Genomic DNA, 25,430 nt, shown 5'->3' with positions numbered 1-25,430 from the left:
CTCCCTGTTTTGGGGGCTCATCACTCTCTCCCAGTCTTGGGTGCTCAAGGAGACCCTCACCCACCCACTCGCCCCACGAAGACAGGATCTTCCTGGATGGTTTGAGGGGTGGCCTGGGGAGGGGCCACACATCCAGCTCTTTCAGGCTCTTCCCTTGCTCCCCATCTCAACAGGATTTGGCTCTTGGGGATCCTCAACAACCCCCACGCCACACACACATACACTCAGGCCACCCTGCTCCTGCCAGCTTGAGCTTCTTGCTACGACAGTCACTGCCAATGGGGACAAGGTGTTCTTCCACCTTATTTCACCTGGGACAAGATGAGCATTTTTTTTTTAAGAGGAATGTTGCCAGGCACAGTGGCTCATGCCTGTAATCCCAACACTTTAGGAGGCAGAGGTAGGTGGATCATGAGGTCAAGAGATCGAGACTATCCTGGCCAACATGGTGAAACCCCGTCTCGACTAAACATACAAAAAAATTAGCTGGGCATGGTGGCGTGCGCCTGTAGTCTAGCTACTTGGAACGCTGAGGCGGGAGAATTGCTTGAACCCGGGAGGCAGAGGTTGCAGTGAGCCAAGATTGTGCCACTGCACTCCAGCCTGGCGACAGAGTGAGACTCCATCTCAAAAAAAAAAAAAAAAAAAAAAGGCCGGGCACAATGGCTCACACCTGTAATCCTAGCATTTTGGGAGGCCGAGGCGGGTGGATTGCGTGAGCTCAGGAGTTCGAAACAAGCCTGGGCAACACGGTGAAACCCCACCTCCTAAAAATACAAAAATTTAGCCAGGCATGGCAGTGTGGGCCTGTAGTCCCAGCTACTTAGGAGGCTGAGACAGGAGAATTGCTTGAACCCGGGAGGTGGAGGTTGCAGTGAGCCAAGATTGCGCCACTGCACTCCAGCCTGGGTGACAGGGCGAGACTCCGTCTCCAAAAAAAAAAAAAGAGGAATGTTACCAGGAAAATAAGAAAAACAGAAAATATAAAAACACAGGAATGGCAGAGTTTTTGGAGCACCTATTTCTTCTCCTGATATAATTGATCATCCAGCCACAGACTCACTAGAAATCTGTCAAGGTCAGCCCCGCCGGCAGAGTTGGGCTACTCAGGAGGAAATGAAGTTCTGGCCACTGAGGTTTCATGCGCATCCGTGTGAAGAGACCACCAAACAGGCTTTGTGTGAGCAACAAGGATGTTTATTTCACCTGGGTGCAGGAGGGCTGAGTCCGAAAAGAGAGTCAGAGAAGGGAGATAGGGGTGGGGCCGTTTTATAAGATTTGGGTAGGTAAAGGAAAATTACAGTCAAAGGGGGTTCTCTGGCGGGCAGGAGTGGGGGTCACAAGGTACTCAGTGGGGGAGGTTTTGAGCCAGGATGAGCCAGGAGAAGGAATTTCACAAGACAATGTCATCAATTAAGGCAGGAACAGGCCATTTTCACTTCTTTTGTGGTGGAATGTCATCAGTTAAGGCAGGAACCGACCATCTGGATGTGTATGTGCAGGTCACAGGGGATATGATGGCTTAGCTTGAGCTCAGAGGCCTGACAGAGGGTATTCTAGCTGGGCCTTGGGGTCCCTTTGGTGGAAAATGACCTTGAAAGGTCATTGCATAATGATAATCCTTTACGCTGGCACAGAAGTTCATGGTTTATGAAGACTTTTCACCTGCATTCTCATGTATTTGCTAAATCCTAGAAAACACGCCGAACATGGGTTGATAGTACCATTTTACAGATGAGAAAACTGAGGCACAAGAGCAAAGTGACTTTTCCAAAGTCACATAAGAGGAGTGTAAGCTTGCTGGGCTTTTCACTTGGATTCTGAGCCGTGCTGGGGCAGTGCTACTCCAACTTCAGGGCACCCACGTTTCTTTTCTTACTCGGTCTGGCATGGAGAGCCCACCCCCACCAGCTTGCGTCTTGCTCATCTGTCTACCCTCTTCTTCCAGGTACGTCCACCTTTGCAGGGCACTTAGAAGGCAGGAAGAGGTGATTCTGGAGTTAATGAGCCATCAGCAGGGGGAGTGGAAGCATCACCCTCCCATGATCACATTAGCTAGCAAGACAGACCCCGACACCCAGGAGGGAATGGGTGGAGGAGGGGACCTGAAAAGCTTAGAATTCCCAAAGCAAAGAGCCAGAAGCTGAGGGGCCTCCTGTCTTCCTGGAGTGACGGAGGTTGGTGGTTGAGCTGTCTGTCCATCTGAGCAGGAGGCCCTCTGTCCTCCCAGGACCCCACGCTGTGGCCTCAGGTCCTTGTGGAAAATCCCCCAAATCGAGTATATATTGAGATAACCTCAGCATGGTCTGAAGTAATTAAAATGAGAGGGGATTTAGATATGTAAATTCTTCTGTTAAAGTTGAACCCTGTGGAGTTTCTCCTGGCCTGGCCGAGGTGGAAGGCACAATCCACCCTCCTCAGGTGGAGTTCTGGTTCGAAGAGTGCGTGTGTTTTTTGAGGGGATCGGGGAGAGGATGAGCTCCAATACGCTGGGGTGACTGAAGCCTCAAGGCATCTGGGGAACTTCAAGACTGGAACATATTTATGGATGTGGTGGGGAGTGGGGTAGTTTAGTTCTGGCAATTTCCGTGAGCAGCACCATGGGAAGCTTCAAATCAGGGCAAGAAGAGAAATGGGGACAGCTGGCCTCCAGGTCCTTCTTGGGGAAAAGCTGGATCTGACTGGGATTGGGGGTGGCTGTGGGCTGGGTGAGGCGGCACGGACACGGTAGTTCCTGTGCACAGGCAGTGGGCATTGCATCTCGCTTGCCCCTCACCGCAGCCCTGGGAGTCTCAGTCATTGTCGTCTCCATCTTACACTACTTTCCCCAAATCACTAACAGACAGACTTGATGATTGAACCCAGGCCTGCATGACTCCAAGACTGGGCCCACTGACCGGCGTTTGTGTGTGTCTAGACTGTGCTTTGAGATCCTAGAGCACGACCTCAAGCTGGGCTGTGGATGCTCAATGCATTTAGTAAGATATAAGCCAAAGGAAAACTATGAGCCATGATGGTGCTTGGTTTCTTTCTAAAGGGCAGTTGGGGCAGTGTAAAGAGCATTTGGCTTGGAAAGACCTGGATCCAAGTTCTGAGTCTACTGCTCACCCCGCTGTGTCTCCTTGGGTAAGGCACTGAACCTCCCTGGGCCTCGGGTGAATCATCAGCTAAATAGGCTTGGGCAGACCTGCCCCTTGCTCACCTCCCCTGGGTGATGAGGATCACGGCGCCAAGGTCCCCTTCCTGCAGGTCAAGGGGCTTGGTCTATTGTAGTTACTACTGGCAACATTTACATGGAGGTTTTCATGCACGTCCATGTGAAGAGACCACCAGACAGGCTTTGTGTGAGCAACAAGGCTGTTTATTTCACCTGGGTGCAGGCAGGCTGAGTCCAAAAAGAGAGTCAGTGAAGGGAGATAGGGGTGGGGCTGTTTTACAAGATTTGGGTAGGTAAAGGAAAATTACAGTCAAAGGGGGGTTGTTCTCTGGTGGGCAGGAGTGGGGAGTCACAAGGTGCTCAGTAGGGGAGCTTTTGAGCCAGGATGAGCCAGGAGAAGGAATTTCACAAGATAATGTCATCAGTTAAGGCAGGAACAGGCCATTTTCATTTCTTTCATGGTGGAATGTCATCAGTTAAGGCAGGAACCGGCCATCTGGATGTGTACGTGCAGGTCACAGGGGATGATATGATGGCTTAGCTTGGGCTCAGAGGCCTGACGGAGGTCTGTGCTCCTTCCCAGTGCTGTGTATTCTACAACTTCTCCAGATCACTTCTGTTCTACAAAATCATCTTCCATAGCATCTTTTACAGGAAGTCTTTCCTCATGAGCCCGGCCTGCCTCTGATGATGCCATTTGATACCAAACACGGTTCCCACGAGCTCAGGTTTCACCCTACCTGGGGCATTTGCTGATTCATGGGTGTACAAAAACTTGTATGGGGCCCGGGATCCCCTGTGGAGTTAGGCTGGTGCAGTCTCCTTCCTCCTTCCCTGATGCCAGGGCATATATGGCTCTGCCCTTCACAGTTTCTATGGCAGCAGGCAGAGGGTAGGGTTGCAGAGTGGTTAGAGACACGGCTTCTGGGGCCAGACTGCCTAGGTTTAAAGCCCAGCTCCTCAATGGCTAACTGCGGGACTTTGGGAAACTCTCTTCATGTCTTCATGTCCCTGTGTTGGGAATGATAGTAATAGTAATAATACCTACCTCCAGGGATGGAGGTGAGGATTCAGTGTTATAAAGTATGTTGAACAGTGCCTGGCACTTAGGGAGTGATATCGTTAGTCTTAGCTGTTTTTATTTTTTTATTTTTTATTTTTTTGAGACGGAGTCTCGCTCTGTTGCCCAGGCTGGAGTGCAGTGGTGCAATCTCGGCTCACTGCAAGCTCCGCCTCCCGGGTTCACGCCATTCTCCTGCCTCAGCCTCTCTGAGTAGCTGGGACTACAGGTGCCTGCCACCACGTCCGGCTAATTTTTTGTATTTTTTTTTTAGTAGAGACGGGGTTTCACCGTGGTCTCGATCTCCTGACCTCGTGATCCACCCGCCTTGGCCTCCCAAAGTCCTGGGATTACAAGCGTGAGCCACCGTGCCTGGCCTGTTTTTAAAATATCTTGAGTCACTCTGTAATTTCCACACATCATATAAATGTAAATAATTCTTGTTGTTAGGCTCCTGGGACTCAATTTCCCCATTTGAGAGTTGGGGAGAATGATCTTTGAGGTTCCATCTGGTTCCAACGGTCTGTAATTCTTGGATAGGTAGTTAGACCTCTTGCTTGGGGTTTGCATGAGTTGAACTACAGGGACAAAAGAATCAGACATGGAATAGGACACCTGTGAGCCCAGGCTTTGGAAGGGAGAATTTGACCTCTGGGAGGTGACAGCAGAAAACAAGAGGGGGCAGAGGGTTTCAGAGGGAGAGCCTTCCCAATCAGGGAACTTTGGGTACTGTCCTTATCCCAGAGCCTGCAGGAAGGCCAGCACCAGCCCACTGGGGGTTCCAATTCCCACTGGGGCTTGGGTGTGTCTTCAGAAAGAGTATCATGTGAGAGACCTACGGTTTTCATTGATCAAACCCCCAGATCTTCCTAGGGTGAACAGATACTTCTGTGGAGGAAATCCCGGAGACGGACAGCCCCAATCTTTCTTGGGGGGTCTGTCCTTGACACCCCACACTCCTTAAGTGGGCTGTCGGAGGAGACATGGGGAGCCTGCTCCTACCGTGGTTTTCCCTGGAGCCCCTTCTCTGCTCCCCTCTCGTGGGGGCTTGGATTGTTTATTTCATTAGCAGGGCAGCTCCTTCACTTCTCTGCAGGGAGGGCAGAGTGGGTCACTCTCACAGTGAGGGATGAGACCATGCCCACCCCAATCCCCCCACTCCCACTGCAGCTGCTGCACACCGGACTTCTCTGGAAGCTGCCCTTGGCCACTATCACCCCAGGCACCTGGGCTCAGGATCAATTGCAGTAGATCACGGAGATGGAGTGGGGTGCGGTGATTCATCACTGTCAGGGCTGTCTAAGAGCTCTGGGGCGGACCTGCTACCCAGCCCTCCTGCTTTGTCTTCAGGAGCAACTTGGGAGAGGCCACTAGGCTCCCATCTTCCATTGCCCAGGCTCTTTGTTCCATATGCAGAGAGGGGTCATGGAATCAGAGAGGCAAAGGGCCTTGCTCAAGGTCACCTGGTGAGAAGTGGCAGAGCTGGTTGCAGAGCCCAGCCCCCTGCCTCCTAGTCCAGGCCTCTTGCCAGCATATTACCTCCCTCCCGTCGGCTGCCATCCAGCCCTGACTGCCTGCCCTTCTCTTCTAACCCATTATAGTCAACAGGTAAAATCCCATTTGGTGTGGCTTGCTGTCCCCTGTCCTTCTTGTCATGAAAGCCCCAGGAAATTGCCATTGCTTAGGGTCAATTGTGGGGACCAGAGGAAGGTTTTCCAGCGAACCCCACCCGGTGTGGTCACCATGACACCTCGAGGCCTCATGCCAGTCACTCTGTTGTGCCCCAAGACTCCTGTTTCTTGATGGCTGGCTTGTCCTTCCTGTTCCTGCGGGATTGCCCCAGAGCACATCTCCTCCCCCTCCTCCTCTGGCTCCAGCCATCCTGTCCCAGCCTCTCCAGTGCCTCCTAGGCCACCGGAACGGGGATTTCTTCTAGGAGGGCCCCCGCCTGGCTGACCGGATACACACCAACCCTTCCTCTTGAGCTCCAGGGAATGTATGACAATAGGCCTTCAAACATACTTTTTTTTTAAAAGCCTTGGAAACTTTCAAAATCCTATGTCTCTGATAGTCATATGAACAAGTGCTCAACATCCTTAGTCATGGGAAAATGCAAATTAAATCATAATAACATACCACTACGCCCTTGCCAGAAAGACTAAAAGCTAAAAGGACGGATGGCACCAAGAGTGGGTGAGAAGCAGAGCCATGGGAACCCTCATACCCCGTTGGTGGGAGCGACATTGGCACAACCACTCTGGAACACTGATTGTATCTACTAACCCTAGTTCCACTCCCAGCAGAAATGAGGGTGATGGGCCCCAAAGTTACATAGAAGAATGTTTGTAGCAACTTTATGCATAATTGTCCCAAACTGGAGACTGCTCTCAACCCCACTGATGGTACAAGAGAGGCACATTGTGGCCTTTTCACACTTTAGGATAATAATACACAGCAATGGACAACAGACTTCATGGGTGAGGCTCACAGACATCATGTTGAGTGAAAGAGCTGCAAAAATAGTATACTCGATTCTATTCTATGAATAGAATAGACTAGGTATGACTCCATTTCTGTGAAGTTCCAGAATGGGGGTCATGCCTGGGAGGGAGCATGAATGACTCACAGTCCTGATCCGGGGGTGGTGACATGGGTGTGTACAAATGGAGCTGAACCCCTAAGATCTGCGTGCTTTACTCTTGTTACCGTATTCCTCAATAAAAAAGCTTGAAAATGAAAAATAACAAAGTACCAAAATCTTACACAGGATCCTGGTAAGTAAAAATGATCACGGTTGAGACCTATCCTCTCGTTTCCCATGTCAGGCGGCTCCTGGGGCATTTCTGTGGATAAAACTGTAGAAGGCACTGGAAGCCTTTGCTCTGGGGTGAATGTGGCCTCACGTTCTTGCATCTGGCCTCAGTGCCCCCTGCAGGAGGGTGGCCCAGTGCGGGAATCCCAACCCAGCCGTGACCTGAGGGACACATCCCAGTTCCTCCAGACCCATGCCCCTCCAACAGGCTGGTGGTTCATGGTGCGAGACGATGTAAATCAGAGGGAAAATAAGGGAGTGGTGCTCACCACGTAGCCAGGAAGGCACAGAGCTGGGATCCTACCTGGAACTTGGCAAGTGTCTTACTTCTTGATGTTGTTTCCATGACGAGTTCTGTTTCCCCACTTAGGGCAGATACCCAGTGGTGAAAATAACAGTAAGTAAGAACACTATCCTAGTTCAACACAGCTGAGCAGTCTCTTCTAGGTGTTCTGTTGAGTGCTTTACAAGGAGTCCATTCTCCTTTAATCCTTATAGCCGTTGGTGGCAAGTATCCCTATTACCTGTTTTACAAATACCTTACTCCATATATGAACTATCTTTATTCATCCCAGCAGTCTACTCACACAGATTGAGAAATAAAATTCAGGAAAGGCAGTCACCTTGCTGAAGGTCTGCAGAGCTGATAGGTGATGGAACCAGGGATTGATCAAGGTCAGTTTGACTCTAAAGCCCTGTCTCTTTCCTTGCACCAGGTTTTCTATAAATGTCCGCCATGGACTGAACTGATGGAATAAGCATCCAAAAGGAATGCCACAGGCTGAGGCCGGGCGCGGTGGCTCACGCTTGTAATCCCAGCACTTTGGGAGGGAGAGGAGGGCGGATTACGAGGTCAGGAGATCGAGACCACGGTGAAACCCCGTCTCTACTAAAAATACAAAAAATTAGCCGGGCGTGGTGGCGGGCACCTGTAGTCCCAGCTACTCGGAGAGGCTGAGGCAGGAGAATGGTGTGAACCCGGGAGGCGGAGCTTGCAGTGAGCTGAGATGGCGCCACTGCACTCCAGCCTGGGCGACAGAGCGAGACTCCGTCTCAAAAAAAAAAAAAAAAAAAAAAAAAGGAATGCCACAGGCTGAAATGCTGACCCTCATTACCAAGATAAAACATTGCAGAGATGCATGAAAATTACATTTGGGGAGTAAATAGGCAGCCCAAGTACAGAGTGAAGAAGACCTGCTTAGAGGTGGCACACATGAAAACAACTCAAAGGTTTACTTGCCCATACAAATATTCATCCATCCATCCATCCACATATCCATCCATCCATCCATCCATCCATCCATCCATCCATCCATCCATCCATCCACATATCCATCCATCCATCCATCCATCCAACCCCCTCCTGCCCTCAGAAGTTTAACCACCAGGATTGAGCCCCTCTGTGTCCCATGCCAACCTCCTAAGGTCAGATGGGTTTGCTGTGCCCACTGTGTAAGAGGGGGTAGGCCAGGTTCAGGGAGGACACACAGACAATTCCTCACCCCTCCACCCCCATTCCCTGCTGGTCAGACCAGCTCCAGGGATCAGTATTTAATACCTGGCCCTCAGAATGAGAGGGAGATGGCAATGTGTGTGTGTGTGTGTGTGTGTGTGTGTTTTTCTTCAGGAACACCTTTTTCTTTTTTTTTGAGATGGAATCTCACTCAGTCGCCCAGGCTGGAGTGCAGTGGCACAATCTCAGCTCACTGCAACCTCCGCCTCCCAGGTTCAAGCAATTCTCCTGCCTCAGCCTCCTGAGTAGCTGGGACTACAAGTGCCCACCACAATGCCCAGCTAATTTTTGTATTTTTAGTAGAGATGGGGTTTCCCATATTGGCCAGGCTGGTCTCAAACTCCTGACCCTGTGATCTGCCCACCTTGGCCTCCGAAAGTGCTGGGATTACAGGTGTGAGCCACTGTGCCTGGCCCAGGGACTTTTCTTTAAAAATAGACTTAAATTTATTTTTTATTTTATTTTTGAGATGAAGTTTCACTCTTGTTGCCAAGGCTGGAGTGCAATGGTGCGACCTTGGTCCACTGCAACATCTGCCTCCTGGGATCTAGCTATTCTCTGGCCTCAGCCTCATGAGTAGCTGGGATTACAGGCGCCCACCACCACGCCCGGCTAATTTTTTGTATTTTTAGTAGAGATGGGGTTTCACCATGTTGGCCAGGCTGGTCTTGAACTCCTGACCTCAGGTGATCCACCCACCTCGGCCTCCCAAAGTGCTGGGATTACAGGCGTGAGCCACCGTGACTGGGTAACAATTTTAGGCTCACAATAAATTGAGTGGAAGGTACAGACCGTCTATGGGAAATAGACTCCCTACCTCCACATAGTTATGGCCTCTCCCACTATCAAAAATCCCATACTAAAAATAAAAGAAAAAACATTCTACACCAGAGGGGTCCATTTGTGGTAGTTGGTGAACACACACTGACACACTGCGACTGGTCCGTAGGTAACTGGGGTCGTTTGATGTTGGTGTGAGGGCTTGCTCTGAGCTGGCCATTGTGACAATGCTTTCCCACAGCTACTGATCAATGGGGTCAAGACTTGAAACCAGGTTTGCCTGACTCTGAAGCCCAGGCTCCTAACAGCTGTGTTGCCAAGTGGCCTGATGACGATAGCATAGGTTTAAATATCTGAAAAAGTGGTTTGGTGAGGAGTAGCCATCTTCCAATATTTGAAGGACTATCCCAAGAAGGCTAGATGGAGTTATTCTGTGTAGCTTCCCAGGGAAATACCTAAACCAATGGGTGAAGTGTAGGGGAGGGAAATTTTGTCTGCATAGAAGGGTAGCCCTGTGGCATCAGGGCTTACCTTCAGAGGTAATGAATTGCCCAGCACCAGAGGCTGGGCGCATTTGGAGGAAAACGCCTGTCTTGGGGAAGGTTGGGCTTCACCACCTGAAAGGTCTCTTTTATTTTGATTTATTTATTTTAAGACACAAGATCTCATTCTGTCGCTTATCCTGGGGTGCAATGGTACAATTAGAGCTCACTGCAGCCTCCAGCTCCTGGGCTCAAGTGATCCTCCCACCTCAGCCTCCCAAGTAGCTGGGACCACAGGTGTGTACCACACCTGGATAATTTTTTAATTCCTTGTAGAGATGAAAGTCTTGCTATGTCACTCAGGCTAGTTTCAAACTCCCAGCCTCAAGCGATCCTCCCACCTCAGGTCCCCAAAGTGTTGGCATTACAGGCAGGAGCCACCACGCCCAGCTAAAAGGCCTCTTTTGACTCTCATTTTGATCCGTTCAATTTGGTTCAGCCTCTGTTGAGCACCCACTCTGTGCTAGCTCTGGGCTGGGTACTGGGGATGAGTAAGACATGATCCCAGTGCTTGCTTCGGCAGCACATGTACTAAAATTGCAACGATACAGAGACGATTAGCATGGCCCTGTGCAAAGATGACATGCAAATTCGTGAAGCATCACATTAAAAAAGAAAAAGACAAGATCCCAGTCCTCAAGGGGCTGCCAGCCTAGGTTGGAAGGCAGCTAGTGCCGTTCTGTTACTTGCTGTCTCTTTTTGCCGTGGATGCCATGGGGGCTCTCAGGGATGAGGGTCCCAGGAGTGTTGCAAAATGAAAAGGAGCTGGCTACTGAGGGGAGGGTGGGTGTGAGCAGGAGGTCAGGCTGGGGACCCTGGCCAGCTAGTCTCTGGGTCAGTCATCCCCAAGGAGGTCTTTACTCACTGTGGAATGGAAGAGGCCTTTGTTAGGGACCTTCAGGCCCATCCTCAGGCAGAGAGCCGAGGACTCAAAGAGCACAGGCCCTGCCACCCTCCCCTTCCACCCTTCCGCCTCTCTCCAAGGGTCCTCCCTCATCTGCTTAACGGGGATATAGGGGAACTGTCACCTTCCTTCATGAAGCACCTTCACTTCTCCTAGGTTGACAGTAACATGGAGCAAGGAGCTCCACCCAGGGCTATGGGACCTCCTGCCTGGGCTCTTTCATAATCCCTCTTCCCCTTCTGACAGATGCCCAGGGAACGAGCACCTATAGGTGGTCTAAACCCCAAAAACCTGCTTCATGAGGATTATGGGTGTGGCTCCATCCTGCCCCCTACTTGCCTCAGGTGGTGACCTCCATTGCAGTCACTGATATCCGGGATCCCAAGTCTCACAGGTGACGAATGATGAATATGAAAGTGATGGATGACAACAATAAATAGCATTATTCGGCACTCAAACCCTATGTATCTTAACTCACGGAATAACTCAACTTCCCACCCCTTCAGTCCCATTTTCTTATCTCAAGACCCACCTCTTCCTCATGACTGACACCTGGGGTGGCCTCTGCCTCCACACTGGCTGTCTATTGGAATCTCCTGGGTAGCTTATTAAAAATACGCCTGTTAGGGCCAGGCGCGGTGACTTATGCCTATAATCCCAGCACTTTGGGAGGCCGAGGTGGGTGGATCACAAGTTCAGGAGATCAAAACCATCCTGGCCAACATGGTGAAACCCTGTCTTTACTAAAAATACAAAAAATTAGCTGGGTGTGGTGGCACGTGCCTGTAGTCCCAGCTATTGGGGAGCCAGAGGCAGGAGAATCACTTGAACCAGGGAGTCGGAGGTTGCAGTAAGCCGAAATTGCGCCACTGCACTCTAGCCTGGTGATAGAGTGAGACTCTGTCTTAAAAAAAAAAAAAGAAAAAAAAAAGCCTGTTACAGAGCTCAGTGGCTCACACCTATAATCCTAGCACTTTGGGAGGATTGCTTGAGGCCAGAAGTTTGAGACTAGCCTGGGTAACATAGGGAGACCCCGTCTCTATAAAATAATAGTAATAAGACTAGCTGGGCATGGTGGCAGGTACCCATAGCCTACTTGGGAGGCTGAGGCAAGAGGATTGCTTGAGCCCAGGAGGTTGAGGCTGCAGTGAGCTGTGATTGTGCCACTGCACTCCAGCCTGGGTGACAAACCAAGACCCCGTCTCAAAAACAAACAAAAAAGGTCTGTCTAGGCCCCAATCCGAATCCCAGAGGCTCTGACCCTATTGGCGTGGGGCGGGGCCTGATTTTTAAAAATCCCCAGATGATTCTGGAGTGTAGCCTGGGTTAAGTTCTCTGCGCTCCATGGGGCCTGTGATGTATGTTGATGATGCCCTGTGGCTGGTTCTCAAGCCAAGCGGCCAGCTATGTGCTTTTCTCCATGGAGCTCAAGATGAGCTTGGATGCAAAGTTGCTAGAGGCGCCAGCTTAGATGAGGCCCCCAGCTCCTGGAGTGTGTATATGCTGTGTGTGTGCTATGGGAGGCATGCTTGGCAGAGGGGAGGCTGGGGTGAGGACATTGCCTGCAGCGCCTCATCTGGGAGTTGTTCCGGGGATGGGGAGTGGAACTGCAGTCTCCCATAGAGAAGGACTTGGCCTGGCTCTGCCATCAAGCCGGTAAACCTGGGGAGAAAATAGGGTCTGGGGTCCAAGAAGCCAACAACTAGGTAGAACCCAAGGACTGCTCTGCATCATGCTGCTTGGCATAGTGTCTGGAGGATGTGGGGGCAGAGCCTCCAGCTGTGGGCGCCGGTACAGAGGTGGTTTCAGAAGCAGGTCTAGCTGGCACTCCCCTCAAGCGTTCAGAGGGCTTTCCTTCTCCAACTTTCCCACCCAATCCATGTCCTTCTCATTCTTCAAACCATGTCAGATAGCACCTTTTCCAGGAAGTCTTCCCCAATGAGCCCCATCTGACTCCGACAACTCCACTTAACACAAAATATGGATCCTGCAAACTCAGTTTACATCCCACTGGGGGTTCTTGCTACTTTGTAAGGGAACAGAAGTTTGTACCAGATCTAGCATCCCACCACGAGTCAGGCTGGTGCCACCCCTTCCCCTGGGTTCCTCCCCACCTGCTGCTCTCAGGATGTGGCCGTGCCCTTGAGCATGATTGGCGCATGCTTGGGCCAAATCGTAGTTTCCTCTCTAGATTCTAGTTCTCCATGTGCAGAATGAGTGTGTTGGAGTAGGATGATCTCTTTCAGAACAACTAATGTAAGATGGTAAATTCTCAAGGCTGCCCGAAATACTCTTAACAGATCTCTGTCTGGAGAACTCTGGCACATCCTTCAAGGCCCAGGTGAAATATCACTTCAGACCCTCCCAAACACAATGACCCACTCCCGTCCTGTGCTACCCCAGCACTTTACACACAGCTCTGCGACAGCCGGTGGCTAGTATGGCACTGGCCATTTTGGAATCGGGGATACCCAGCGTTCTGAATTCTTTAGAGCTGGGATGCTGGGTGTGGCTGTCACAGCATTACAGTCCCAGAGTGGCCAAAAATGTGTTGTAGATGAATAAATGAATTCCTCAATTCATCAAGTTTATCTCCTTAACCATCTGCAACCAGGAGTGGGTAGGATAGGGTAACGGAGAGAAAGGCCTCCATAGTCTCCAGAGAGGAGCTTAGTCCTGGGCCCACCAGTCAAGATAGGGATATGGTGGGCACATCCCAGGGGGGACCTTAGACACTCAGACAGGTGCTGCTTCCAGGCCTTTGGTCCTCTGCTGTGCTGAGGGTGGTGCTGGAGGGATGGGGCAAGGGTTGTGGTTTGGGCAGAAGGAGCCACAGCCTAGCAGAAAGTTCTTCCAAGGCCCAACTGGAATAGAAGACTAAGAGTATGCCCTTGGCCTCCCAGTATCCTTTAGGCCGGGATGTCTGTAAGGGGACATACTGGCACCAAGTCCTGGGGAAGGGACCGGGTCCAGCTTCTCCAGCCCAAAGCTCTGTCCAGAGGGGTTGTGCCTCAGACGAATTGGCTTGCCCTCCTTCCGCTGCTGGAGAAAGTCTTGGCTAATTTGCTGGAACGCTCTAGTTAAATGCCAGTTAGGATGTTCTGTCCACTGCCCTCTTCCAATATATTAATAATGTAATTACGCATTTATTGCCTGCACAAATTAAAAATTAACCTAAACAGACAGCCTGGAAAACTGAGGAAGTGACCGCTTAAACAACCAATTTGCATCTCATTCGAATATCAACATCTAAACACAGCCCCTTCTAGGGTTTGGCCTTCCAGCGGGGGCTCAGCCAGCTGCCAACAGCTGCTGGCTTCTCCTTCTGCACGCCTACTTCTGCCCGTCCAGCCCCAATCCTGGGTGTGGAGGATGTGGCCTTGCCCACAATGGGCAGGAGGGTTTTCTGCTAAGCAGCCGTCTTGGCTCTATCGTTCCTATCCTCTCCCTTTCCCAGGGGTCGTTGGTGTGGATTTCAGTGAAAGGAGATGCTACTGGGTGCGGGGGGTGACGGAGGGATGGCTGGGACGGGGCAGTCTCTGAAGCCCCTGCCACTCCCACCCCCAGGATCGATTTGTCCTGCATTCCAGCCCAGGAGATGGGAAGCAGATGGTGCTGGTGGGCAGAGTGGGGAGGTAACCAAGGAACAAGAAGAACTTCTCTCCAAACAACCAGCCCCCTGGAGACAAATGGGAGGCACAGGAGGGGTGGGTCACAGGGAGAGCTTGCAGGGGATGGGTCTGGGCAGTATCTGCGAAATAGAAGATGAAAGGATAAAGCTCTCAGCTCTTCTCCATCCCCAGGGACCTAACACAGCAGGTGTGACACTGCTGGTTTTCTTCTCCAAACAGCCACAGGAGGGGACGTGGCAGGAACAGGACAGCAGGAGTGGGTGATAGGGGAACTGGAGTCTGGGGCAGGAGGCACCCGTATCCCCAGGAGGGCACCAGCCGGCACAGAGCCTTCCCTCTCTGCTGTGTGCACCCCCAGCCCTCTCAGGCCTTACTTTCTTAAAGGCCTCCCTCCTGTGTCTGTGGACGCCCACCCCTCCCTCTGCTATGCTGTTGTCAAAGTCCACGGTCTTCTCACCTGCATGGAAGATGGTTCTGGGGCAGCCTGTGAGCAGTCTCCCTCAAGGCCCCTGCTCCTCTGGAACCCTGGAACCTGGACATGGGGTGGGGGGTCCCTTCCCCTCACTATCCCTCGGTGCCACCCCCTCCAGCTCCACGCCTTCCCCGCCCCCACTGCCATGGAGCAGGGCAGTGATGGGATGCAAACCAGTTTGTTTTGAACACTTTATTTATAAAAAAGTACATTTTTTTCCTCAGTACATTTTCAACCCATCATTTTTTTTAATACAAGTAAAAGGGGGTGATGCAAACACCCCCAGGTCAGAACCAGGAGGATCTGCTGGGCTGTCCCTGGACCAAAGGCGGAAAGGGCGACAAGACGCCGAAGCAAGGTAGCGCATCACGCTCGGAGGGGAGGGTGGCAGCTTCTCCTGGATTCTTTTCATTTATACAAAAAAGGAAAACCAATTTTTTCGACCAAGAATCCCATTCCTCACAGCAGGGGTCAGAAGAGCAGCAGCACCAAGTGGGACAGGGGCTCCTCCTGGCCTCGCAAGCTGGGCAGTGTTGGCAGCAATGGCAGCAGCAGAGGGGCCTGCCTCCTGGCACCCTCGGCACTGGGCGGTGTGTGAAGCCTCCCTGTGGGTGTGGGGACCTGGGGCACACTCACCTGCCCCTCACTAGGAGAGGGTTTCTGTTGGCATTCAGGCTTTGGCGGTCTCTGTCTGGACCCCCGAGGCCTGGGAGCACTCCCCTCCTCCCAGAAGAGGAGACACCTGTGTCTGCTTGGCTCAGCAGAGCTGCCCACACCCACCTAACACAATTCCCAATTTCTCTGCTCTGAGGAAGGCAGAAAAGTTATTGCACCAGTGACTTGGGCACGTGGGGGTTGGCTGGCAGAGGAAGCGCATGCCCGGGAAACAGGGCCCCTATAAAGCTCTCTTATAGCCCAGGCACTGGGAAATCTTCGTTTCTCCTTAAGGGCTTTCAGCAGGCTCAGACCATTCCCTCTGCCACATCTGTGCTGAGTGGCCATCTGGCTGTGCATGCATGCATGTGTACATGTGTGTACACATGCCTGCGTGTGGGTGTGTTGGAGGTGTGAGTGTGTCCACTGTGGGCACATGTGCTGGGTCCGAGGTGGTTGCACTTGCAGGCCTGTGTTCACCTACTCTATGCTGCTGCTTTTCAGACCCTTCTGATAAAAGGGGACTCAGCTGGTTCTATTACACATTAGAACAATATCAAAATCTGTAAGGAAACAGGGGCATGGGTGTGGGGTGGGGGACAAGGACAGGGAGGGCAACAAGAGGCAGGATGACAACTGGGGAGGCCTTGGCACAATTAATACCAAGTTTATTTCATTTCCAGCAAAGCAGAAGCTCGGCTCATGCTGTGGACATGAAGGAGAAGCAAAATGTCCTCATCTGTCTGCTGGGCTAGACCTCCCTTTTGCCAGCTGGCTGTGTCTGTGGGCCCAGCAGTAGTGCCCATCTTCCCACAAACTTGGGGCACAGAAAACCTCACATCCCTAGGTCCAAGTGATGATCCCTGCCTCATGCCCACCCTCAGCCCAGGCTGGCAGCTGCTCGGTGGGTATACTGAGGCTGGGCCCCGGCAAGTCAGGAGCCTCCTATGTGGCCCATGCTACATGGACCCCAAAATTTGTGCTTTGCTTGTGGGGAGGGTGTGGAGGTGTCTTAAAGGGGAACTCAGTGCTTTGGCTGGGCTTGGGGCCTTCAAAGTCCATCACAGAGTGGGGAATAGAGGGTGGCAGTGCAGGATAAAGGAGATGCAGGAGGAGACAGGGACAGGAAATGCCTCTTATTAGGCAGGCCCCTGGGATTGCCTCCTGCCTGGGGGAAAAGGGGACCAAGCAGAGGGGCCAGAGTGTTGTAAGGTGGGATGGGGCAGTGATACAATGTGGAAAAGGTCCCCTGCCCTGGGGGGACACTAATACTGCTGGGAGAAGCAGCCCAGCTCCTCCACCTCCCTCTGCCCTGTGGCTGGAAAGACTCCATAATTTTCTCCCCTAACTTCACCCCATCCAGTACCCCAAATGTGTAGAGGGGAGAGCCGCACCAGGGCTGGCATGGCTTCAGACTTCTGCTACGTGGCTACTGGGCAGCCTGGGCTGGGGCCAGGGCAGTGAGGGCCAGACAACGATGACCCACCTGCTGGGCCCAGGGTTGCCGGGGCAGAAATGGAGCTGGCTGGGGGTTCAATAGCAGCACCAGGGAGGGGAGGGGAGGGGCTGGGGGGGCTCCCTTAGGAAGCCTATGGAAGGGTAGGTCAGTGCCCGTGGGGCACAGAGTGGTCTGCCTCCCTCCTCCCCAACACTTGCCATCCTGCAGAGCCCCTGACACCCTGGGGTGAGTTAACTGGAATCCCAGTGGGCAGGCATGAAGGGCCGAGAAGCCTGCCTCTCCATCCCAGGGTCCTTCCCATAGGCATGCCTGTCTAGAGTGCCAGGGGATCCGGGAGCAGATGGAGGAACTGAGGCACTTTGAGCTGGGGGACTGAAAGAGGGCTGGGAGGGGTCTTCCTCCATTACATACATGGGAAGACCCAGTCTGGGGTGGCTGATAGGAACTCAATGTCCCATTCAAGGAGGGAATCTGCACTGAAAGGGAGGGCTTCTTCCAGGCCCTCCCCTCATCCCAGAATGAGGACCAGGGGTGGTTGAGCAGGAGGTGGCCTAGCGGCCCCACCCCCCTCACTTTCTGCCAGGCCCGAGGCTTTGACAATGGCCTTTATGTGTGAGGCATTGTATGGACTCCTCAGTCCCTCGGACTGTGTTTGCAGAGCTTCTGCCATGTGGGCTTCCTTCTCCACTACCCTCCGTGTGGATGCTTCTTTACCTCTGACTCCTGCAGGTGGATCCCCCTGGGATCCCAGCCCTGACTAGCCAACAGAACCAAGTGTTGCTAGATAAGGGAGAAATCAGAGAAACCTCCACGCTGTAAGAAACAGTTTGGGGAGGGCCTGAGATCCTAGGGTGGAGGCACCGGGGGCCCAGTCTCGGCTGTCTCTGGAAGCTTCTATAGGCAGACCCCATTCTCAGCTTAAAGGGAGAACGAGGTGGAAATAGACGGGTGGGCCTTGGGCAGTGTCTGGATGGGGCAGGGTATGGGACCCCAGGGGAAAGCAGGCAGAGAGGAGCAGTGCATGCGTGTGTGTGTGTGTGTGCACGCGTCAGCAGAGGCAGAGAGCAAGCGTGGGCCGGAGCCCACCTGGAGCCCCTAATGGAGGGGGCACATTGGGGATAAAGAGGGGATGCATCAGAGCTAGGCCAACTCCACTCTCTGTGGGCCAATGAGGAAAAAAAATGTGAAACCACCCTCAGCAGGAAAACACTGCCCAAGGCCCCACTTAACAAACAAGACTCCCTGGGAACTGGGGGGAAGCCGCACCCCTCCCCCTACCTCTTGGGCGCACCGGCTGTCTAGACCCAAGGTCCAAACTCCCGGCTGCATCAGCTTTCATCAGCGGGTGTTGTGTTCCCTCTCCCCGGGAGGAGGAGCAGCATCTGGGGGTATGGGGAGCTTTTCCCTCTTAGAGCCCCTTGAGCCCTCCACCCCCAGTGAAGAAACACAAATTCCAGTGTTGGGGGGCGGGGGAGGCTGGCTCCCCAAACCCTGGAGGGATGCCCAGGTACACAAGGCGAGAACAGGGCTCCCTACACAGAGGGCAGGCAGGTGGGGCCCGTAAAGGGAAGATACAGTAACACTAAAGCCACAGTCGAACACAACACCATGGGGAAGGGCGGAGGAGAGGGAGGAAATAAAACACAAAGCCAAGTCGTGGCTGCCCTGGGCTCCCCTGGCCCCCCAGGAGTTCGGGGCTGGCTTTGGGCAGCTGGGCAAGTCTCTGTTCAGCTCCTGGAGTGGGAGGTGGGGGGCGGGCAGGGGGCGTGCGGGGAGGGGCTGGGGAGGAGCGGTCACAGACAGAGGCTCTGGAAGGGGGGGGCTACACGTACCACTCCTTCTTGGAAATGAAAGACCCGTCGTTCTGAGAAACCATGTTCTCAGCCAAGTCCAGCTGCTCAGGGTCGTACTGGTAGCCCAGAGTCCGGTCCCCGTAGCCGTCCTGACGGGCCTCGGCCTCATCCACGGTGAAGTAGGGCCGCTTGGCGTCCTCGTCATATTTGGGGTGGGGGCCGCCCACCTTGCGCTCGCCCCCTCCACCGCCCTCCTCCTCCTCCTCCTCCTCATAGCTGCTTCCACCCAGCGGGCCGGCCTTCTTCTCGTCGTCCGAGTCGTCGGGGTACTGCAGGTTCTGCGCCATCGGTGGGTGGTGCTGGGGGATGCCTGCCTTGCTGTAGCCGTTGCCATACACGTGCTTCTTGGTGCTGTAGTCACCCTTGAAGGTGTGCCGGCGCCGACGCAGGGCGACCACGATCCCGCCGACCACAATCAGCACCAGCAGGACGCTCCCCGCCACGCCCCCAATGATGGCCGTGGGCACCGGCCCGGCGCGCCGCCCATGTTCGGGAGGAGATGGGGTGTAGGGGAATTCTGGGTGAGGAAAAGAGATGGAGGGGACAGCATCAGCGTGTGCTCCTGGGGTGTAGAGGGGGGCGGGGGGGCAGGGAAAGGAGAGGCCAGGAAGGACAGGCTGTCTGCACCCCAGGTTTGAGCAGCTCCAGTTTGAGGCCCTGCAGCACCCCACCCATCCTGGAGCCCTAACATGCCACAGTGTTGGTAGCTGGAGTGAGAGACAGGCAAGAGGAGAGGCAGAAGGCAGTACCCACAGCACCAGGGTCTTCCATCCCCACTGTCCTTGGTGTGGTGCTGGCCCAGCTCAACCCCCATTCATGGTGCAGTGAGACACATGTGCCAGTTCCAGCTGCAGCACACTGTCCACCTGTCCACTCTATGCCATTCACAGCCACAACCCTGAGGAGGTATGCCATTCATTCTCATTGGATATCCGAGGAGGACCAGCATGATGCACGGCTTCCCGCACATAGAATGTGCAAAGTCTGCTTCTGCCAGACCCTGGCAGTCACTCTGCCCCCAACACCGTCAACTTGGCTTCCAAGACCCAGAACCAGGAGCCACCTAGGTGTTCTGCACCTGATTTTGTCTGCCTGCAGGGCACAGGGAAAACAGGTTCCCAGGCACTGGCTCAGGAGATGCCCCATGAGTGCCAATCAGCTGCCAAGGTGCCAGTAACCAGGGCTGTGGTTCTTGGCTGTGGTCTGAGCCTGCAGGGCAAGGTGGGGGCCTGGCAGTGCTGCCAGCCTGGGTTATAAGTGTAAGACACCAGCATGGCAGGGCACAAGCACAGGGCAAGGATGGCAGAAATGGGGATGAAAGCATGTGCATGTGTGCGTGCATGGCAATGTCGAGTACATACAAGTTGGCACATGCACAGGCACACACCCTTGCCGTCATAGCAAGCCCGCCACTCAGTGAGCACATGCTGGGCCTGCATGCCTGTGCCGACATGAGGAACGTGAGTGTGCAAATCTGTATGCTCTGTGGACACAGCCGAAATGAGGCAGGAAAGGTGAAAAGAAGAGAAAGGAAGCAGGTGGGACGGGAGAGAAGGCTGGGTGGGTGGCTTTCTGTGCCAGTGGGGCTGGGCCACAGTACTGTTCTTTGGCCAACACTGCCCCTTCCCTTGCCTTACAGGGCCTGGGAAGGTGGCTGAAACCAGGGCCATGCCACAGGCCAAAGAGGCCCTAAGGTGAGGCAAAGGGAAATGGTTCCTGGCACCACCACAGGGTGGCACCGGAGACCACAGCTGGCCATGGTCAGAGGCACTAGGCTGTGGGTCTAGGGCAAGCCCACAAGGCTGACCTTGGCTGCTCAGGCCCTCCTTGCTCCAGGCCCATGTAAAGTGCCAGTTTGCCCTTATACTGTTTGCCTGTATACTGCTGCTGGCTCACTCTCTGATTCAGTATCTCTCACTCCATGGGAATCATGCTCCTCCCCTGAGCCTGCTTCCTCCTCCCGGGGCATGTGTGGGGTGCTGTCCCACTCTGCAGGCTGCAGCAGGGTGGAGATTCTAGGAAAGAGGAAAGGCCTTCCAGGAATTTGGGCTGGAAGGGCTGACGAAAACACAGGGCCCAAGGAAGGGGAGGCCACTCACTCATCCAAGGTCACGCGGCTGAGCCGGGACCGCCCAGGGGCTCCTGTACACGTGGGCGCTGGCAGAGGAGCACCGCCATGGAGGACCCCGCTCCCCACCTGCCACCACCATCCTTGGTGCAGGTCAGCCAGCAGCCGCCCAGTACATATTCACGGGATCTTTGTCCTGACCGCCTGTCTCCACAGCAGCCTCCCTGGAACTTCAAGCGTCTCCTGGCTCACCAGGTCCCATCTGTTTACCACCCTCAAAAGGGCCCCACAACTGCTCCCCACGAGGTGGGAGCAGCCTCCACCAGGGGTACACCAGAGGCAGCTGGGAAGAACCTAGCCTCCTCTGTACTCAGCCTGCCTGCCTCTCCTCGGTTCTCACCCAGATCTGAATGGTCTCTCCTGTCTACACCTGCCTTCCTCTCTTCATCCATCCCTCCCATCAGCAAACATACTGAGCATCTATCCTGCTAGTCACGGGATATGAGAAACTCACAGCCTCCCCGGGGAAGAGAAGGACACTCAGAGACAGCACATGCAGATGTTAAGGAAACTGGCAGGGAAGTGCAGGGTGCAGGGGAACGAGGTGGTGTGTCTTGGCATTAGAGAAGGCTTCTTGGAGGAGGCCGGACTTGGAGAGGCCAGGAGGATAAGGAAGCATCCAGATGGAGGGAGCTGCCATTTTTCCGAAACATGTCCCTTGCCTTCCAGTACAAGATTCCGTGGTTCTCGGCTTTCCTCTCTGAGTGCTATCTCCAGCGGTGTTGCTCCTTCTCTCTGTTCCAGCTGTCTCGCTGGATGCTTTGTCCTGGGACCCTCAGCCTTGACCCTCTGCTTTCTTTCCTAGTGACAGACTAGTATCAACTTCCGGAGTCACCCTTATCCTGCTGGCTCTCCAAATTATTTAGGGTACATAGTTCTCACCCAACTCTGGGACTGTATCTCCACAGCATCTCCCAAACTGTGGCCCATGGAATCTCAAACCATTGGCTCAAAGGGTCAGCAAAAATAGGGGGGGTCAAAATGTTGGCTTAGACAAAAGCATCAGAGCCTGTTACCTTCTCGTGCACACCGTGAACTATTAGAGGGCCACATCAAATGCCATGTTTCCTAACATACTGCAGCATGAACCCCATACCTCCTGCCTCCAAGACAGTCTCACATAACTGATACCTAGGTGGACACAGTAGAAAAACTGACCTGTAGCACATCCTCATTTGGAATTCTTACCACCACTTCAAAACCCACCTGTACCAACCTGGTTTGCCATCTTCCTTCTAAACCCTCTCCATTCAACACAACTTCCTGTCTCCACTGTCACCACCATGGAACTTATGCCAGGTTTTTTTTTTTTTTTTTTGAGACGGAATCTCGCTCTGTTGCCAGGCTGGAGTGCAGTGGTGCAATCTGGGCTCACTGTAAGCTCCGCCTCCCGGGTTCACGCCATTCTCCTGCCTCAGCCTCCCGAGTAGCTGGGATTACAGGCGCCCACCACTACACCCGGCTAATTTTTTGTATTTTTAGTAGAGACGGGGTTTCACCGCGTTAGCGAGGATGGTCTCGATCTCCTGACCTTGTGATCCACCCGCCAGGTTTTACTGCAGTGGTCGATTCCTAAATCTCCCACTTTTGTTTTGACTCTGCCTGCCTTGAGTCACCCCACCCTCAGGCACCAGGTTAATCTTCACCGTGTAGACACAACCACTCGCTTTCTCAAAGACCAGCAACGGCTCCCCAACTGCCTGTTGGGCTGTGCGGTCTGGCCTTCAAAGCTTCCGTCATGCAACCGTATCTTGGGTTTGGTCAACTCACCTTCCTTGCTGTCTTTGTTATCCAAGTTGATTCCTTACTGCAAGCCTTTACACATGCAGTTTGCCCCACCAGGAATGCCTTTCCTCATCCTCCCTCCCCACCTATTGCACTTCTCCAGCCCCTTCTTCAGGAGCCTTCTCTTCTCCAGTTTACCATGATCTTTTTCTTTTTCGAATTTTTATGTACTAATGGTCTGCACCTCTCATTCTGGTTGCAACAATTGCTAAGGTCATTCCATTAATCACATACTGACATAGCATAGTAAAGCCTGTATAAATTGCAAATAAATGCAAATTAGAATTTACCATGGCTGGCTCTGGTCCTTCTGCCAGTTTTCAAATGGCTAAAGTTCTTCTCTTCTGCAGGAATGAGGACAGGGTTTGAGGAAGTGGCAGCCTCGTGATCATTTGGGATTGACTCATTTCAGTGTGTTGCAGTAGTCTGTAAGCTCACTATTGTTACTTTTGTGCTTTCTTCAACAGCAGACACTCAATAAAAAATAAAGCTCTCCTACATTTTCCTCAACTAGGTTGAATTTTCTGGACCTCTCAAGCCACATCATTGCAGTATGGTAGAGTGTACGGTCTTACCTGTTTCACAAGAATGACTGGTGTCCCAACTAGTTTGTAAGTTAAATTGAAAATGCAGGCTGGGCACAGTGGCTCATGCCTGTAATCCCAGCACTTTGGGAGGCCAAGGCGGATGGATCACCTAAGGTCAGGAGTTTAAGACCCGCCTGACCAACATGGTGAAACCTCGTCTCTACTAAAAATACAAAAATTAGCCAGGTGTAGTGATGGGTGCCTGTAATCCCAGGTACTTGGGAGGCTGAGGCAGGAGAATTGCTTGAGCCTGGGAGGTGGAAGTTGCAGTGAGCCAAGTTTGTGCCATTGCACTCCAGCCTGGGCAACAGTGCAAGACTCCGTCTCACAAAAAAAAAAATGCACCTTGAACCTGACCTCTTCTCACCGTCTCCATCACTACCACCCTGATCCAAGATACCCTCATCTTTCATCTGGATTATTGATTGCAATAGCTGCCTAACTGCTTTCCTGATTCCACCCTTTCCCTCTGTGGACTGTTTTCCACACAGCAGCCAGACAAATCCTGTTGAAGTGTAAGTCATATCTGCTCAGAGCCCTCCAATGACTCTCCCTAGAGCCTTAACATGTTCTGCGTGCCCTACGCCCTGCCCCACCTCTGAAGTCATCTGTTCCTGCTTTCCTGCAGGCTTGCCCCACTCCTGGCACACACTGCAGGGGCTGCTCTGCCCCCTGGAAGCTACTTCCCTAGGGGCCCCAGGTTCACTCCTTTACCCTCTTTGGGACACAGCTCAGCCCCTTCTCATCAAGACCTTCCCCAACTACCCTATTTAAAACTGCAGCTCATAAGCCCACTCCACCTGTGTGGTCCCCAACACGGGATCCCCTTACCCTCTTTTTTTTCCTCCTCAATTTCACCTTCAAAATTACTACTTTTTTTTTGTTTGTTTTTGAGACGGAGTCTTGCTCTGTTGCCCAGGCTGGAGTGCAGTGGCACCATCTTGGCTCACTGCAACCTCCGCCTCCCGGGTTCAAGCGATTCTCCTGCCTCAGCCTCCTGAGTAGCTGGGATTACAGGCGTGTGCCACCATGCCTGGCTAATTTTTGTAATTTTAGTGGAGATGGGGTTTCACCATGTTAGCCAAGCTGGTCTCAAACTCCTGACCTCAGATGAGCCACCCGCCTCAGCCTCCCAAAGTGCTGGGATTACAGGCATGAGCCACTGCACCCAGCCTACATATTTTTAAAAAATGTATTTTATCTATTGTCTTTCCTCCTATGCGAAAACGTAAGCTCCACAAGGATAGGGACTTTCTGTCTGTTTTGCTCATGGATTTATACCAAGCACCTAGACTGCCTGTCATGTGGCCAATGTTCAAGAAATATTTGTTGAACGACAGAATGAATTCTACAATGGCAAAATTATGTCTTAGACATAAGCCTTGTTCTAGGCGGAGCAAGTATTAAGGAGAGACTCAAACCTGCATGGGGCCTACTGGGACCTTGTTTCTCTGGAGTGGGTGACAGGAGGAGTGGTGTGGTGGCTTGGGACCAGATTATACTAGGTTTTTTTTCTCCTCCAGGCCTTCTGTTTAATTTTTTTTCCTAAGTCCTTTTTTTTTTTTTTTGAGACAGAGTCTTGCTCCATCGCCTGGGCTGGAGTGCAGTGGTGCGATCTCGGCTCACTGCAACCTCCGCCTCCCAGGCTCAAGCAATTCTTGTGCCTCAGCCTCCTGAGTCGCTGGGACTACAGGCACGCACTGCCACACCCGGCTAATATTTTGTAGAGACGGGGTTTCACAATGTTGGCCAGGCTGGTCTCGAACTCCTGATCTCAAGTGGTCTGCCCACCTCGGCCTCCTAAAGTGCTGGGATTACAGATGTGAGCCACCACGCCCAGCCAACTTTTTTCCTTGAGTCCTGAGGAGGTTTACTCTTTCCTGGGGATCTTTTGGGACCAAAGAACCCTGGTTATTTTGTTTAGGGCTGGGTCTGTGTAGCAGCTGCAGAATGGCTGGGATGACCTTCCAGCATCAAAGACTTTCGAGTGAGGATACTGAGTGAGGGAGAGAAGAAAGGAGAAGCGTGGGGACCTAACTCATTTGCAGGCAGAAGGGGCTGTCTGGCGTGGAGTGGAGCGTCCTCCCCTCCC

The 25,430-nt window shown here is 52.9% G+C and overlaps 1 protein-coding gene and 1 non-coding gene across 3 annotated transcripts in view; one reads left to right on the top strand and one right to left on the bottom strand.

Annotated features, from left to right (window-relative positions):
* NECTIN1 (nectin cell adhesion molecule 1) overlaps nt 1-25,430 on the bottom strand; it is a 95,308-nt gene that overhangs the window by 12,061 nt on the left and 57,817 nt on the right. Inside the window, exon 6 of one of the 2 annotated variants that reach the window (XM_003253280.4) lies at nt 15,050-19,355. The exons of the other annotated variant lie outside the window; for it this stretch is intronic. Within the exon in view, the coding sequence (XP_003253328.2) occupies nt 18,808-19,355 (548 nt within the window). The 3' untranslated portion in view covers nt 15,050-18,807. Of the gene's footprint in view, nt 1-15,049; nt 19,356-25,430 lie in introns of those variants that run through there. 2 annotated transcript variants of the gene reach the window in all.
* Nucleotides 10,372-10,477, top strand: LOC115830502. Its single transcript, XR_004026056.1, has one exon. It is a non-coding gene; the product is annotated as a U6 spliceosomal RNA (small nuclear RNA).

Source organism: Nomascus leucogenys, chromosome 15 (assembly GCF_006542625.1).
Source record: "Nomascus leucogenys isolate Asia chromosome 15, Asia_NLE_v1, whole genome shotgun sequence".
In the NCBI taxonomy this organism is placed as follows: domain Eukaryota; kingdom Metazoa; phylum Chordata; class Mammalia; order Primates; family Hylobatidae; genus Nomascus; species Nomascus leucogenys.
The sequence above is the reverse complement of the archived record's forward strand: the minus strand, read 5'-3'. Positions and strand labels throughout refer to the sequence as shown.